The 17,583-nt window shown below is 37.4% G+C and overlaps 2 protein-coding genes across 3 annotated transcripts in view; both read left to right on the top strand.

Moving 5' to 3' along the window:
* Positions 1-351: 351 nt before the first annotated feature.
* Positions 352-8,008, top strand: LOC127414250 (putative ZDHHC-type palmitoyltransferase 6). Its single transcript, XM_051652145.1, has 10 exons — positions 352-865; positions 1,509-1,644; positions 1,780-1,890; positions 2,515-2,647; positions 3,219-3,397; positions 5,041-5,114; positions 5,203-5,365; positions 5,489-5,571; positions 5,668-5,858; positions 6,174-8,008. The coding sequence occupies exons 1-10, from the start codon at positions 739-741 to the stop codon at positions 6,627-6,629; spliced, it is 1,653 nt and encodes a 550-aa protein (XP_051508105.1). The 5' UTR covers positions 352-738; the 3' UTR covers positions 6,630-8,008.
* A 1,125-nt stretch (positions 8,009-9,133) lies between these two features.
* Positions 9,134-17,583, top strand: part of LOC127413970 (rho GTPase-activating protein 22-like) — a 38,610-nt gene continuing 30,160 nt past the window's right edge. The window contains exons 1-2 of one of the 2 annotated variants that reach the window (XM_051651568.1): positions 9,134-9,279; positions 15,581-15,780. In XM_051651568.1, coding sequence (XP_051507528.1) covers positions 9,231-9,279; positions 15,581-15,780 — 249 coding nt within the window. In that variant the 5' untranslated portion in view covers positions 9,134-9,230. Of the gene's footprint in view, positions 9,280-10,345; positions 10,515-15,580; positions 15,781-17,583 lie in introns of those variants that run through there. The other variant, XM_051651569.1, reaches the window with a different exon arrangement.

Here is a 17,583-nt window from a genome sequence, read left to right on the forward strand (position 1 = left end):
CGAGTGGGTAAATCAAGTTACTGCAGAAACGTATAAGACGAAAGTATAAAATGGGCGAGGCTTGGAAGTTGTCTGTAATTATTTCGGTTCAGTGGGTCTAAATAATGGTTTCCCTCTTTTAACTCTTCATTGTGTATTTTATATTAAATCGATGTTAAAATTTATTATTGGCTTACCCGTATCTGCTCCTGGAGCTGCGCAGACAGCACTGTCATGTGATACCTGTTACTTTTCCCTGCGCTGGTTAGGATTGGCCAATCACAGTCATTTGTGTTTACATGAACGTTTTTGTTTTGTTTTTTTTTTTATTATTATTATTATTTTTTATTTTTTTTTGCATACCATGTAACAACCCTTATATTTTATATATTTCAAACGACTAATCTGTGATTAAGTCAAATACATTGATATTTTAATGCGTTTATATTATTGGGAATTTGGTTTTGGGGCCACGGAGCGCCCCCTGGACGAACACATTAGCCAGAGCCAAGCTATTGCTTTTCTTTTCAGTTCATTGGTTGAACATCAACCAGAGGCGGAGTTTTCCCCAAATCAGTACCGCATATTAACATATTACCAGATACACTCTCTTATCTGATAACTGATACATGCATGTTACGGGGTTATCGTTTTGTGCAAGTAGACTTTACAGTAGAACAACAAAGGTAGTATTATTTTATAATGTTTCTCTTCCAACTGCCCAGTAGTTTCTTCAGTCTAAAGAAGGCGTAAATGTAAATGTATGGTACCATGATGCCGCTTTCGCCTGCTGCAGGAAGTTGTTTATTTGAGTCGATTCAGCGCGGTGAAATCGATCGAGTTTCTCATTTAATACAGCAGGATCGGGGTGTTTTGAAACAAAAAGGTGAGTGCATTTGTCTTATGGCTTTAAAGCAACTGTAATTGATCCTCAGTGAAAGACAGTGACTGTTAACATTTCACTTTCACCTTCCTGATCCTGTTCAAGTCAGTGGAGATTAATGTAGGTGGTGTTTTTCCATTCCTTCCACCGCCTATCGTTTGCTTTATTATCTATTCATGGAGAAAAGCCCTAATTATGCGATTATTTGTCATGCATTTGCTGTTTCTCTTTTCGAGTGATATCGTGTCAGTCTGATACCTGTTTCGCTTTTACAAGGTGTCCCAATTGCAATGATTTACATTGGTAAACATATTTTCCTCTAAAATACCATAGTTACAGTTATTGATATACTACAATAAAATAGTATAAAACTTGGTTTTAGCCACCACTGTCATCACAAAGGAATTAAACAAGGCTTATTTTTTAATGAGATCTTTTGATAGTGTATTATGGTTTACAGTAAATACAATCACTGTAGTAGCCTAATTATACACACAATATACACAAGTTTTTTGTTGTTGTTTTTTTTTTTTTTTTAGTGCATGTCTATGCTCAAGTGATCAATCCGTCTTTATACTCATCTGTCAAGTTGCATTGTTGGTCCGTGTATCCAGCAGCATGTTTTGAAGTTTACTAATTTTTCCAGGATGGGGTGGTTTCACAGCCCTCCACTTTGCTGCTCTCCATGGAAATCGTCCAATGGCTGAACTTCTGCTGAACAGTGGTGCTGATCCGAACATCCCTTGTGATGCAGGACAAACTCCTTTTCACTTTGCTTGCAGGTATGGTAGACCTCATCCATCTTATGTTGTGCGTTATATGAAAGCATCCTTCATAACTGCTTCTGAAAGACACTATTCTCCTCTGTTTTGCAATTTGGCTTCAGACTTACTGTGCTGTGTTTGTTTCTGTAACAGAAATGGCAATATATCTATCATGCACAAAATGATGCAGCATGGTGCAGACTTAAACATAGTAGATGAGCAAGGGAAAACATCTCTTCTTCATGCAGTTGGTGGTGGAAGCGTGTAAGTAACTTCAGGGCTGTATTGTGTTCAACCTGTTACACTAGTGCTGCAGCATTTTCACAGCCAAGTGTTTTGTAATGTAGAAAACTCTGCGTTAAAGGCATAGTTCATGTTAAAATAGAGCATTCTGTCATCATTTACTCACCGTCACGTCGTTCCAAACCCATGTGATTTATTTTTTTATTTTTATTTTTTTTGTGGAACCCTAAAGGAAAGGTTTTGAAGAATGTTCACACTGCTCTCTTCCTATGCAATAAAAGTGGGTGGGGACCATAAAAGTAGTCCAAATGACTCAAGTTTTATATTTCCAGTCTTTTGAAGCCATTTATTAGCTTTTTGTGAGGAACACGTTTAAATTTAAGTAGTTATTCACTGAAAATCAAACTTGGAAGTCTTGATCACCTTTCACTTTTATTGTGTGCAAGAGTGCAAATTTAACATTACAGAATTCTGTATTATTGAAAGTCATATATGTGAGTAAAGGACGGCAGAATTGTTATTTTTGGGTAAACTATTTAAAAACCTTTAAAAAGAGTCATAGGTTTGCTTTTAATTTTGGTGTGTGCTGCGTATATCAGTATATTGTTCTTCATATTCCTCTCTCTGTCTCTTGCTCCCCATCAGTATTGCCATGCAGTACCTGTGGGAGACTGGAATGTTCCGTTTCTCAGATGCAGATAATTACCAGGTCACACCACTGCATTTGGCAGCTTCCACGGGCAATACTGACGTCGTCCGCTATCTCCTTAGAGCAAATGTAAGCTCTTTTACTTTACAGCACTTGCTCTCTCAAACAGCCACTGGTGTTTGTACATAATTTAAAAAGTGTTTGTATTATTTTTTTCCATACCATTTAGTTTTACACTTTCCATAATTACTAGAAAGAGAGAATCAAAACGACACCTGTAATCTGGTGGAAGTTCTGTAATCGTCCATAAGGAGATTTAACAAAGTAGACAGTAAGATTTTAAAGATATTTTTTAACATTTACATTTTAATAAGCAAAGTAAGAGCGTCAAAGGCAAAGTTGCTAAATAGGTAATTGGAAATGGTACTAAGACTCTGGGTAATGGTTGTTCTTTTCTTGTAGTTACTGGTAGAAATTTTTCTCACTTGTCAAATAGAGCAGACTGAGATTAGTGGCTTACATTAATTTGCTTTAATCGTAAGCTCCTAGACGCTTTAAAGCTTGTATTTGTCTTCGGCTGTAACACTGTCAGAAATCAGAGCTTTTTGTTTCAGAGGTGTATTTAATATTTTCATTGCTAGTGCTTGTGTTTTTGTGGCGTTTGATTTTTCAGCCATTTTTCCGCTAAATATTTTACCAGAGATGTACACCAGAGGCACTTGACCACCAGGGGGCGACAGCACTTCACGTGGCTGCAGAGAAAGGCATGATTGAGGTGTGCTGGCTACTGTTGAAGAGTGCCGGACTCCACATTTTACACATGAAAAACCACACTGGCCTCACACCTCTAGACCTCTGTAATCGAGGGAATACTTTTAGGTCTGTTGAGAACAAATGAAAGATTCAAAAACTCTGATTTTCAGGTTTTAGAGTTTTTGCCCAACTTTGTCACAGACTAGAATATTTGAAGAATGATATAAATAAAACTTACATGGTGAAGTCAGGAAAAATCCAAGAATATTTTTTGAAGTGATTTGCATTACTGTTGAAGCATAACTGTATATGTGTGGAGTATACTTTGAAAGAATCAAAGCATCCTTTAGCTGGATTCATACTTCTTTGCATTCTCAGATTACTGGTGCTGTCATTTTGGCATCCAGACAGTTTTATTTAAATAAAAATCATTAAAGGGGGGCCTGGGTAGCCCAGCAAGTAAAGACGCTGACTACCACACCTGGAGTCGCAAGTTCGAATCCAGGGCGTGCTGAGTGACTCCAGTCAGGCTTCCTAAGCAACCAATTGGCCCGGTTGCTAGGGTTGGTAGAGTCACTTTGGGTTAACCTCCTAGTGGTCACTATAATGTGGTTCTCGCTCTCGGTGGGGCGCGTGGTGAGCTGTGCATGGATGCCGCGGAGAATAGCGTGAAGTCTCCACACGCGCTAGGTCAACGCGGTAACGTGCTCAACAAGCCACGTGATAAGATGCGCAGATTGACTGTCTCAGACGCGGAGGCAACTGAGATTCGTCCTCCGCCACCCGGATTGAGGCGAGTCACTACGCCACCACGAATTGGGCATGCCAAATTAGGGGAAAAAAAACCATTCATTAAAGGGGTCATGACATGCCTTTTTTATTATTGTAATATGTTCCTTGAGGTCCATTTATGATATTAGTAATGTTTTTTGCACAATAAAACAGTCTTATAACATGATCATTTTCCACCCTCATTCTGACCCTCGATTTTGGTGTTGCTTCTCCTTTAAGACCTGACAGGAAATGCCCACTGTCATGATTGGCTCTCTGCTCTTGACTGACCTGCTCTCTCTCCTTGCCATCTCACTGCTCACCACTACTGGGCGGGCTGTGGAAGTGAGATGGTAAAGTAGGCATTGATGATTGTTTTTGTTGCGGAGGCGGGTTACACCCTGTCTACATCGGGCGCGAGCGACGCGTCAAAAGCAATAGAACCCCATGAGAATCAATGATTCTGTCTACACTGGAAGCGTCTGTTGTGGAGCATCCATCACACGACAATAAGTGGGTGTCGTGTTCCATTTTATTCTGCACGCGCTGGTGCTACTACACAAATTAAATGGTTTAGAACGTTCGTGTTGACGCGTCCAGTGTAGACAGCCTCAAGCTGTTGTGGTGTGTCGCGTCAACGGACATGCCTGGTGTAGACAAGGTGTTAGATGCAAATGTCTATCACAGTGTGAAATCACAATGTGGAGGAAGTAGCGAACGAGTCGTTTTGGCAGCTTGATTTCAATAAATGCTCTTCGCAGTGAGGAGGAAGTTTTGAGTTCTGAAACTTGCACTGTGTTTTTACAGGACAATGGACTCTTACATGTATAAAGATAATGGAAGATTTGATTCCTAATGTCATGACCCCTTTAAGTATAGTTGTTTCTCTTCACTGATGTTATTTTTGTACAGTAGTACAAGGAATCTCTTGTACTTCCATTTACATTACATCAGAATGAGATCCTCTAAATCAGCTTTTTCTCTTATTACTTGTGTAGACATCAGCAACTCTCCAGGATTTTGACGCATTTCAGCCAACGACCAAAGGATCTGATACCTAAAGACTCATATGGTACCTGTGCTTTGCATTTCTTTTGGTTTTATTGTATAGTCATATATATTGGCTGTAATACTTATCCATGAAATGATCTGTTCTGCAGTGCTGTACTTCTGGATGCTGCTGTTGCCATCTCTCAGTGGGGCAGCGGTTCTCATTATTGCTGCAGCTCTTGGAGAATATGGTGGCATCTTTGCAGCGGTGCTTTTCCCTTGTATGGCAAAAGTAATTCTTTCACAATACCACAGATTGAGCAGCTTTCAGAGGTTAGATGGTTATGATTCAATATTTGGAAATTGTATTGCATCGTTCAAATTGTATCAATGATGATATAATTTCTAATGGCACTAAGTTGTCCTTTTTTTCCTCTGGTTTTTATTGGACTCTAGATTACCAAACCCTATTTACCTTGGAACACTGACTGCGGGCATAATTCATTCCACAGCCTGCTTTCTTTATAAAATTGTACCTAATATCCTTTGAGAGCAGCTTATGTCATCTTTTTTAACTAATTTCAAAAGTTGAATTCCTTACAGTGTTGAATTGTAGCATTCCCTTAACTGCTCACGTTTCTGGCCAGCTTATACCCTCTTACACATTTCATTTTTCCATATGTGTGTGCTCATTGCACTTCTTTGGAAAGTTTTAAACCGGAACCCAGGACAACTCAAAGAAGCTGATACTGATGCCCAGTTTTCCAGTATTGGAGACTTACTAGAAGCCAACCAGAGCCCAGACAGATTCTGTATTTACTGTGAGGTGAGCTCTCTCTTTTTGTTGTTGTTTTTTTCTTTACTCCACAGAGAATGATTAGTCTCCACTGGGTCTGAATGTGTTTGCTGACTTACGCATTTCGACACACAATTCTTCTTTTAAAGGTGCACAAAAATTATAACTGTATATAAAATTGTGTGGTTGGATTGTCATTTATTTTGGATGGTTAAATAAGTCTCATTTTCAGACTTTCCTCTTCTTTATTAGAGATTATGAATTGCTTTCTGTCCTTGTTACAGTCTGTGAAATGTGAAATTAATCCAATTCAAATTCAGAAATGCACAAGCCATTTTCTTACAGCTTATTCAAGTGGAAAACTGCAAACACTGTCGTTTGTGTGACATGTGCATCCAAGACTACGACCACCACTGCCTCTTCCTCAATCAGTGTGTGGGACGGGACAACCACCGTCTTTTTGTCCTCTTCATCATGGCCATGGTAATGGCTCACTTCATCTTCATCTGCAGTGCCTTTTACTACCTCCACCTGAAACTGTCAGGTTTGCAGCTCTCTGACTGGGGAACCATGGCTGGAAAAGATGCTTGGATCCTACTGTTGACTCTGTTTAACATCCTCTCTCTGATCTGGGAATGCTGGTTGCTAAGTGAGCAGCTTGATGCCATTTCCATGGGGACCACCACCTACTCTAGGAGGTACGTCCACAAGAGGCCTTCTAAAAGACAACGTTTGGCTACAGTCCTTTCTTTTCTGCTTGAGGGGAAAAGAAGCCAGCAGCACTTTCACTCTGTCATATAGACATTTTAGATTCGTCTGGGGTTTATTGTGAATTAACAAAGCAACATCACAGTCTCCCTCTCTCTTCTTTTTTAAAGTATTAATAGAATGTTCCTGGTTAAAGCAAAAAGGCCGGTCTGCTCTCATTGAAAATGAATGGTTTCCTGTCGCATCCAGGGACAAAATCCCTGACCTGTGTGAATGGGGCTTTAAGCTTGAGATTAAGGTGATCGAATCACTTACCATTTTTCTTCTTTCTTTCTTCAGTCTTTTTCTTTTCAAAGTTATTTCCAATTTTCAACATCTTTCCACTCTGGCCTGTTTAACACCACATGCGAAAGCAGTGTGTAAGCAGTGCATATAGTTTTCTGGCGCCCATAATACAATGAAAACGCACTACAAACCTATTTAACCACGTAATCTTTTGCAATGTAGGCTTTTATGAAGCAATATAAAATACTGGAATGAACTTCACACCTGCTGTTTGAAATCAGACATCTGGTGGGCTTGATGCAAGTTCCACACGCAGTGACAGGTACACAAACACACTTTCTTTTCATCAAAACAGATGATTTAAGCAATTTATAGCTACACTTTGGTGTTTGTGTTCCCTTCCGTTTAGAAAAATGACCATTTGTATGTACCGTGATCCCTCATCTTTTGTGAACAAGTGAACAAGTTCGTAGTAACTCTGAATGGCCGACTAACAATAATCATTTTATAATTTGTCTGTTAATAAAGGAAATATTCAATGTAGTAACACACAAACCTCTTGATCTTCTGTAAAAAGCTGTAGCTCTGACTGTGATTTTGCTGCATGACAATGTGGAAGCTCACCACAAGTCTGTAGGTGTAGGTACACTGCAGCTTTGCGTATGTACTGCTTTGGCGTACGGTGTGAAACAGGTGTAAAACGTAAGGTTGCTAGGAAGGGGTGTGATACAACTATCCACAAATCACTTTGTACATAGAGAAGATCTACCCACAGGAAATACATCAGTAACACATTACCAGAATTATATGTAATTCAATTTAGACAACTTTATGCTCAAAATAAAAAAAATCCTGAAAAATGCATGCAAATTCTTTACATAAATAGGACAATTTTTAATGTAAAATTTCAGTCAAAATTATTGTATAAATTATTAACAATTACATCAAATGTATTTAACCTGGAATAATATAATTTAATGTTGGATGCAGGAAATGTTCTCTGTGATGTGAAGCCTTTGCAAATGTTTGTACTTTGTTCAAGTTTTATTATACATTTATAAACAATTATGAATATCTGTAATAATGCTTGAATTAAACAAAGGTCAATGTTGCCTACTTCATAATTGTATCTGTATTGTTAATGTTATTTATTTGTACTCTTATAGGAAATATTTTAAATAAAATACTTTTACACTATAGATATATTTTGGTTTTGCTTTTTTATATTTTAACATTTTGAAGTGCTGGTAATTTAGCAAGTCAACAAACTGAATGAAAATGCAATACAACAGCATCATGAGAGCCTCACAAAAAAAACAAAGAAAACAATGAAAATAGACACCTGGTCATTTATTGTTGTAGTTCAAATAATTTTTATTAATATTATTCTTGTTATTATACAAAACTTATAATAGCATAATTACTATGTAACAGCAATATAAGTTGTTTTAAGACTGGGAATAAATCACTAATAATGTTGTACGCTGTACTTCGGGGAGGCGGGGTGTCCTGCGTCTTTTTGCCAACCACCCGCAATCGTTAAACCAGGCCTTTTCAGCTTAAATGCACCTTCTTTCTAAATTTGGTTTGTTATAGATTATTATAGATGTATCTTGTTCAATAGATAGGAATACTTAGAGCTGGACTGCTTCTCTGTTCCTTCTCTTTTAGCTGTTATGAGTGTATGAGCAGCATGTTGTGAAGCGTTCAGTACTGCAGTCCCAGCCCTGCTTTTAAGATGTGTGTCCATCATTAATCATCTGTGAGGACTGTTTAGTCTGCTGCTAATTTTCCATTGATTTTGTTGCCATAATACCATTCAGTGGGGAAATCTGCAGACCTATATCATTGATCTGAGTGAAATGGCAATGAGTTTCACAGACCTAACATGACATATAAGGACAAAATAAAGGGCACTTCCACACTGCACAACTGTTTTCACTTCTCCATTACCAGTCGTCATTTCCTGTGAATCCACCGACTTTCATCACATTTTACATGTCTCAGCTTTTATAAATGTCCCTCTCCATTGCAGTTAAGCACAGATGTTTTGAGACTTTAGCTGCTACTCAGAGCTTGTGAATTGAGTTGCAAATACTGACCTCGTAGTGTTTGTCTAAGTGGGACAAATAACTACGTAATCTGCTCCTGAGCATCACTCTTGTTATTTCTTGATTATGTGGACACATTTTTTAAGATGTAGATTTGATTGAATTTCTGCATTTGAATTCTGACTCATTTAAATCATTCTCCTCCCATCAGTTCCTGAAGATATCGAGTGGGAGTCACCAGCTAGATGTCACATTGTTGAACTTTACACTCATATCTGTGGTTCTTCTATTTATACAGAGATTTGAGGCAGTTATTTTCATACATCAAATACATTAAGATGTTAGATTAGACGTCCTAATGAAGAACTTTGCAAATTCACTACCAAGGAGCAGATGGAGGTATTTAGGTAATTATCTTTAAATCTTCTTGGTTCATACTATCTAAATTGGTAGTGCAGGATCTTGTAACTGACTTATTTGTAACATTCATGATACCGTTATGGCTTAGGATTATTGCGAGCATTTATAATGAAACTTATATAATTATTTACATCACCTTGTGTCATTCCAAACCAGTGTGCTGTCTTATTTTTAAAGAGAAATTTTGGATAATCTTTCTGATAACAACAGTATATAGTGACCAATGTAACAACAACAGCATAAAAGTAGTCCATACAATTTGTGCGCTATATTCCAAGTCTTTTTACAGCTATTGGATAGCTTTGTGTGAAACAAAGTCTTCATTCACTGATAATCTTCCCCTCCGCTCCACCGAATCTCTGAAATCTCATTCACATTCATGTTCCTTATGTGTTGCACAGAAAATAACAGCATGCAGGTCGGTCTCGTGACAAGTCGTAATAATTAGCGCAAGATGTCGAAATCGGCAAAAAAGGAGGCTAGATAAAATGTTATGCCTGTATTGTATCGATTTGAAATTCTGTTTGTTGACTGGTTGGTCTCTTTTGGAATAAAAGTTGTACATTTTCGTATTAGCCAAGTCATGCTATACCGTGCAATTTCACCATCTTGTATGAATTATTACGAGTTGTCACTATGTTGGGTTTAGAATGACATGAGGGTGAGTAAATAATAGTGAACTATTCCTATAACCAACTGTTTTATTTTTGGAAGTGGATTTAAAATGAGGATAAGTTCGGGTGTAACAACAGCACATGCAGATACGTTCACCAAACTAAAGAGGCAATTAGGAGGTAGAGCGGGGGGCAATGACAGAAGCCCTTCTGCTTCACTGAATTATTGAGTGTAATCATCCAGGCCTTTAATGGCTGGCCCACCATGGAATTAATTTGGGTGGTGTAGGATAAATAATGAATCATGGGTAAGGCTGGATTTGAGCTTGTGCAAGAGGTCTGTCTCTTCCAACTGCCTCTGCATGAAAAGGGTGGGAGGGGCCCGGGAAATGTGCCGCTCAGTGTAGTGGGACATCAAATGGGGAGAGGGAGGGGGAGAGAGAAAGAGAGGGAGGTAGAGAGAGATGCTGTCCAGAGCAGGCGGAGGAGGTGCAACAGGGCGAGGCTCAGGAAGAGAGGAGAGTGGAGATCCCAACATGTTGATGGAGGACAGTGTTACTAAGCTATGAACACCATGCTAAGCCCCAAGATTAGACAGACGAGGAAAGGTAAGGATCTGCCTCTCTCTGATGCTCTTTTTTTTTTTTTTTTTTTTTTACTGCTGTTTGCCCAGCTGTGTTTTGCATCAGTCATCCACTCCCATCCTTACCAGCACCCTCTTCTGTTTGCTTCGGCTGCACCCCGGCTCTTACTCCGCTGAAAATGAGGCTCTCTTTTTGATGATCTCATTGCATGGTGATGGGCTGGTGAGGACAGTAGGCTAAATCTCTAAGGTCATAAGGCAGTCATCAAATACACTGGATGGTTGCTTAGTAACATCTTTCAGCTTGATTAGAGTGGTTAATGTGTGTAAGTGGTTTGTGTCACAGATCCCACTCTCCTTAACCAGGAAGTAATGATGCAGTCAGTGCTCTCATGGTCTGATAGGATCTTGATACACACTGGTGGTGCCTCATATACAGTGTTTTACAGTGTGCTTTCTCTTTGTCATATGTGATACAGAAAAATCGATAAACTGTGCTTGTGTTCTGTTCTTAGTCCATGATGTATTGGAGTTTGGACACTTAGAATCAGGGGACTTGCAGGTACAATAAATCATAACAGCTGAACGTCAAACATAGTTCCACCTGTATGTAATAAAGCTTGCTGACAATAGCCTACATGAGTATGCTATACTATTGAGGCAAATAGTATTCACTGTAAAAGTGATAACATGCAGTTACTTTAAGGATCTATTTATTTTTACTTGATCATGATCTTAAAAATGACTTTTGTTGGTTTAACCTAATATAGTCAGATTGATTCTGCCATATGTAATACTTTTGACTTGAATAAACCCTGTAATTGAGACCATACTACTTTTTTTTGTTACCTGACTAAATGTTTTTTGCAGTGTACATAAACTACAGTTTATTTAGATTAATTATTGATTAATTCCACAGGTGCTATACGTTATTTTTTTAAAGTTTAATTATTATGCACTGCATGGTTATTCTGATTCTTTCCTCCCTGAATGGAGAATAGAGACTTGTCTGCTCCAGCAGTCATATTGTCTTGCTGTAAAAGGCTATTTGTGGATTGATTTCCACCCTGCTGTGCAACATAATGCTGACAAGAGCATCTAAAGCACACTGCCTATCTGCTCTCTGATGCATTTGTCATCCCGGGTATGGATTGTGTCATTTTTGATGAGAGTTTCAGGTTCTCAGTGTTTTAAGCCACCACAGCACATATTCCAGCACAGCAGGCTCAGAGACATTGCCAGGTCTAATTCATTCAGAGTGTCAGAACATTAAGTGGATAGACATGTGCCTTTCCATTTTGAAAATCTGTTATTTGCAGGATGTTTTACACTATTTTTTCTGTTGATTACTTGGATGTGTGGCACATTGAACAGATTGTTTTTTTTGGTTTTTTTTTTTTTTTGCATTACAGTTTACATTTACACTTTTGAAGATGGGTAGTTGGTATGTGCTGTGGTGTGACATGCTAGACTCAATCTAATACTATTGTAAAAAAAACAAAAAAACAAAAACATGCTAATTCATGTAAAATTGTGATGTATACAGTTTTATTACATCATATTAAATACGAATACCTGGAATATGTGTATTAAAAATAGACATTTGTCACACTGCTGGACTAATACAGTATTTTAATATACATTTTAATGCACATAGTTTCAAGACACCTTGTGCATAAGTTGTACAAGATGGCGAAATCGTAAGATATCGTACTACTTGGCTCGTACGAAAGCTAAGACTTTTAATCCGACCAACCAATCAGTTAACAGAATTTCAAATTGATACAATACAGGCATAGCATTTTATCTAGTCTCCTATCCAACACTTTATTTTTAGGAAAAGTCTGTAAACAAATTTGATTACACATTCTATATTTATTTATGCAATACAAAATAATTGAATAATGTCAATAACCTGTAACACCCTTCCCTCATCTCGTTCCAAATTCCAATGTTTTCTTTCCTTACTAGCAGAAGTTTGGATTATGGGTTAAATTTATGAAAAATCATAATAACATTGATTGCTGGTTCATATACGTAACTCTTGTCATGAAACCCTGTTGTTCTGCCCTAAAATCCTATTGTTCATTATAAAAATGTTCATGGACGCATTTTGCGTCAACTACCCAGATGTGAATTTGTTCTGATGTCGTACATATTACTGGTGGAAAAGTTAACTTTTCGCAGCACATCTGTATAGGGTCTTGCATTAGGTCACTTTTTTTTTATTTGTACTTTTTTATTGCTATAATCTAACAGAGGACCGAAATGGTGTATTATAACAATGATTGTCAGCTTGCTTCAGCAAGAAGGAATAGTCTAAACCAGAGAGCTACACAAGATTCATTATAATTCTGTTCCTTGTGCCATGCTCAAGGTGTCCTCATAAAACAATGTCTTGTATGAAATCCTTAATGTGATTCTCTTTATCACATGGCTATTTTAAGTAGTCTGATCCTTTTAGGCATAGATTAATTGTTGATTTTAATTCTTAATTCGCCTTAATATCCTCTCATTCAGCAGCAGAGCACAGAAGGGATATTTAAGGAACAGTCAGCCAAAAAATTGGTCTCTATCATTCTAAAATGAGTCTGAATGAAATATGCATGGACCTGTTCAGACTTTCAGTATTTTTAGATTCGATCATCTCACCAGGGCTGAAAAGAAACAAAAGGAGGAAAAATATAATGCTTTACCCCCCTCGTCCCTCCTGCAAGCTGCAATGTTATTGAGAGTTGGCAGCTAGGTTTATTGGTAATAAGGAGAAACATCATTCTGTGTGTCCCTGGAGACTGGTGTTCAGAGGACAGGATCATTGGAGGGGCTTTCCTCCCATCTGTACTCTCTTACTATTTCTCTGCATATGGCTGTGAGGTGTACATTAACACTGATGAGGCTTCCATTACTTATAGTGATTGAATCAGAGTGGCAGCATATGCAGCCCTCTATCAGCCATAACTTAGCAAATAAGAGCATTGGGACAAAATGGAAAGAAAAAGACCCAGAGGGAGGTACACAGACATTCAGAGAGGCTATGTTCACACAGCAGTCAAATACAATTGTCAGTCCTGTTTTAGAGTGCTAAATATTGTTAAGTTCCCACAAAGTTCGGTTATAATTGAGAGTGGCAGCTGAATTTTATAACCATAGTGACTCCCTTAAATTTCCAGTAACTCACAGAGATTGAGATATGAGCTGTGTGTCAATCGAAGGATTAAGTTCAGTCGCTGTCTCTCGCCAGAGCTGCTCCCATCAGTGTTGTGGTCTGGGCACAACCCAAATGCTGTGCTCTACACTCAGGAAACATATCAAACATTTAAAGCCATTGTCGATTAATTAGGTTTTAGATGGATGAACTCTGTCTATTGGACTTGCTAATTAAATAGCATTATCTAGTTGTGATAAGACTCTCCGGTGTTATGGAAGTCACCATCTTTGATATTTATTTAGTCACTGTCACTTTAGTTACAGGTGTTATTCACAACTATCGTGAGAGTAGAAAAGGGGCTTGGCTTCAATCATTCGTTCATCTAGTAGGCTACTAAAGCCCAGAAGAGAATTAGCATTTTCAAGCCATCAGAATTTCCGTTGGGTTTTAAGAATGGTGATTTTCGTAAAATATGGTCTTTGGTTAACATTATTAGAAAATGTGGCAACCTGTTAGCATCTTTCAAAAAGACACATCGGTTTCAAAATTCATGATTGAGGTATGACTGTGTGTAATTTGTTGAAGAACAAAATGTGAAAGTCTCTTCAAATAATGTTAACCACAAACCTTATTTTGCTCATAGTTGGAAACCACCATTCTAAAAACTCACTGGAAATTCCCATGGCTAGAAAATGTACTACATGAATTAGTAGTTGAATCAAAAATTCCAGAGGAAACTCAAAAGGCAAATTAACCTTCATGGTTGGGCTACAATTTCATGTACGTTATAACTGAACGGCTCTATCCAAGTAGTAACTCTTGCTGATTTAAAGGAATATTCCAGGTTCAATGCAAGTTAAGCTCAGTCAACTGGATTTGTGGCATAATGTTGATTACCACAAAAAATAATTTTGACTCGTCCCTCCTTTTCTTTAAAATAAGCAAAAATCGAGGTTACAGTGAGGCACTTACAATGGAAGTGAATGGGGGCCAATTTTTGGAGGGTTTAAACACAGAAATGTGAAGCATATAATTTTATGAAAGCACTTACATTAATCCTTCTGTTAAAACTTGTGTATTATTTGAACTGTAAAGTTGTTTAAATTGTCATTTTTAGAGTCATTTTAGGGTTTGTTGACATTAGACATTACATTGTCATGACAACAAAAAATTGGCTATAACTTTACACAGAAAATGTTAAGTGATTTGTTTCACACTAAAATCATGTTTACATGCATATTTTTGTCTTGTGGCTACATTTTTGAAACAGTGAGTATTTTAACATTCAAAAATTGGCCCCCATTCACTTCCATTGTAAGTGCCTCACTGTAACCCAGATTTATTTATTTTTTAATTTTTTTTAAAGAATTTAATTTATGTGGTAATCAACATTACGCCACAAATGCTGTTAATAGAGCTTAACTTGTATGAACCTGGAATAGTCCTTTAAAGTGGACCTGGAAGGTCTTGCATCTGAGTCAAGACACCCCATGATCATTGTGTGCCATTGAGTTTTCCAATGGTAAATACGGCTTTGCTTGGTCATTCATGTCTTCGAAACTCGTAACTGTGATATTTCCAACTCCACTTGAAGGCCACTTGTAAGCTGATGTTAGATGAACAGGACAATTCAAGAGTCACCTGTTAGTAAATACTGTTGGCAATCTGTGAACGTAGCCAGAGAGATGCAGAGACATACTGAACAATACAAAGGAAACTTGGGAGTGCACTCTGTTTACAACTCTCCTGCTGCTCTCAGCACATAGGAAAGAAAGGATTGATTTTTCACTTCCAGCCCACAAGTATAATGCAGCTGCTGGTGACACTGGGCTCTGCATGAGACAGGACTCCCTAACAGCTCAGAATAGGTTGTATAATGTAAATGTAACTTCAGTTGAACCGTGTGTGTGTGTGTGTGTGTGTGTGTGTGATTACGTTTCCAGCTAGATCTAAGAGCATGGTCATGGGGGAGCTCTCCCGTGGCTCCAGCAGGCCGTCGTCTCCAGGCCTACAGGAGAGGGTGTTGAAAGCAGGCTGGCTTAAAAAACAGCGCAGCATCATGAAGAACTGGCAGTTGCGCTGGTTCGTGCTTCGAACTGACCAGCTCTACTTCTACAAGGATGAGGAGGAAACCAAACCACAGGTAGCTTACAGTCTAAACATAGATTATGTTTCTTAGACGTTAATCATGATAAAATCTGACTGATGTATCTGAACAAGGTGGCACTAAATGTTGCAAAAATAGATTTAGGGAGGAGCTTTACCTTTTATCTCAAATCTGATCAATATATTTACCTCTGAAAAATCAATATGTTATTCCTCTTTGTGATATAAGCATTGATGTTAGAGAATGACATGATTTTATAGTTCAACCCTCAACCTATTATACATCCAGTACTATCTACAGGCTTTTGAAGGCCAGAGCTCAAGCTGTATCAGTGGGAGGGACAACACTGTTATTTTATACTGTACATTATATATGCATAGGTATTTTTATAATAATTCAGTATGCAGCTCTCTGGAATATTTTATTCTGATAGATTAGTTGCTGCATGATGCTGTAGTCCAATATTTTTGTACAATGACTGCTAAACTGTATTAAAGGCATATTCCAGGTTCAATACAAGTTAAGCTCATTCGACAGCATTTGTGGCATAATGTTGATTACAACAAAAATGTATTGCGACTTGTCCCTCGTTTTCTTAAAAAAAAAAAAAAGAAACGAGTTTACAGTGAGGCACTTACAATGGAAGTGAATGGGGCCAGTTTTTGAGGGTTTAAAGACAGAAATGTGAAGGTTATAATTTTATAAAAGCACTTACATTCATTCTTCTGTTAAAACGTGTATTATGTGAGCTGTAAAGTTGTTTAAGCAACAGAGTTGTACAGTTGGATATAACATTACACAGAAAAGGTCAAACTAAAATCATGTTAACACACATATTGTTTACGTCTTGTTGCTATACTTTTGAAACACTGACAATTTTACAGATTGGCCCCATTCACTTCCAGTGTCTTGCTGTAACCCAGTTTTTGGGGGGTTTTTTTAGAAAAGGAGGGACAAGTCAAAAAAAATTTTTTGTTGTGGTAATAACATTACGCCACAGACCCGGAATTACTTGTATTAATTGTTGTCTCAGATAACTAATTAACAACATAGCTGGGCTAGTTTCATGTATCTCGTATCACTCTGCAATCTCTTTTTGACAGTACATAAAATGTTTTTCTAATTTTGTTGTTTGAAATTTTATTTGAATTTTTTCAAATTCTCAAATCATATCAATATTTCATGCCCATTTATGTATTTATTTGGTAAGTACACTGTAAAATAAATCCTGTTAAATTTACGGTAATAAACTGGCAGCTGTGGTTGCCAGAAATTCACCGTAAAAATTACGGTAACCACGTTTCAGGCTTTACAGGATGTAATTTTGATGCCTGTATATTTTACGGTGCATTACCGTCATTTATATTATTAAATAATAAACTTAATATATTAACCTTCTGAAACTCTAAAAATCTGCTTTTCACTTTATAATGTATTCACTGTAAAAAAAAAAAAATCCTGTTGTTTTTACAAAAAAAAATTTGGCAGCTGTGGTTGCCAGAATAATTATGAAAAAAATACAGTAAAAATGTAAACAAATTTACAGAACAACCTGTAAATTTTACAGTTTAAAACTATTGTAATTTACATGACCACGATGGCGCTGTAAAATAAATAAATAAATAAAATCTATTAAATTTACAGTAAAAAAAAAAATAAAAAAAGAAAAATGCCATAAACTTGTTATTAGCCTACTGAAACTGTAAAAATCTGCTTTTTACTTTATAAGGTATTTGTTGTAACTACAGAAGAGCACATGATGACATGAAATTCACCAACAGTGGCTCTTCCAGGAGCAATGACCAATGAACATGTAGAGACAGTGCTCAGTGTCACACA

Source organism: Myxocyprinus asiaticus, chromosome 23 (genome assembly GCF_019703515.2).
Source record: "Myxocyprinus asiaticus isolate MX2 ecotype Aquarium Trade chromosome 23, UBuf_Myxa_2, whole genome shotgun sequence".
In the NCBI taxonomy this organism is placed as follows: domain Eukaryota; kingdom Metazoa; phylum Chordata; class Actinopteri; order Cypriniformes; family Catostomidae; genus Myxocyprinus; species Myxocyprinus asiaticus.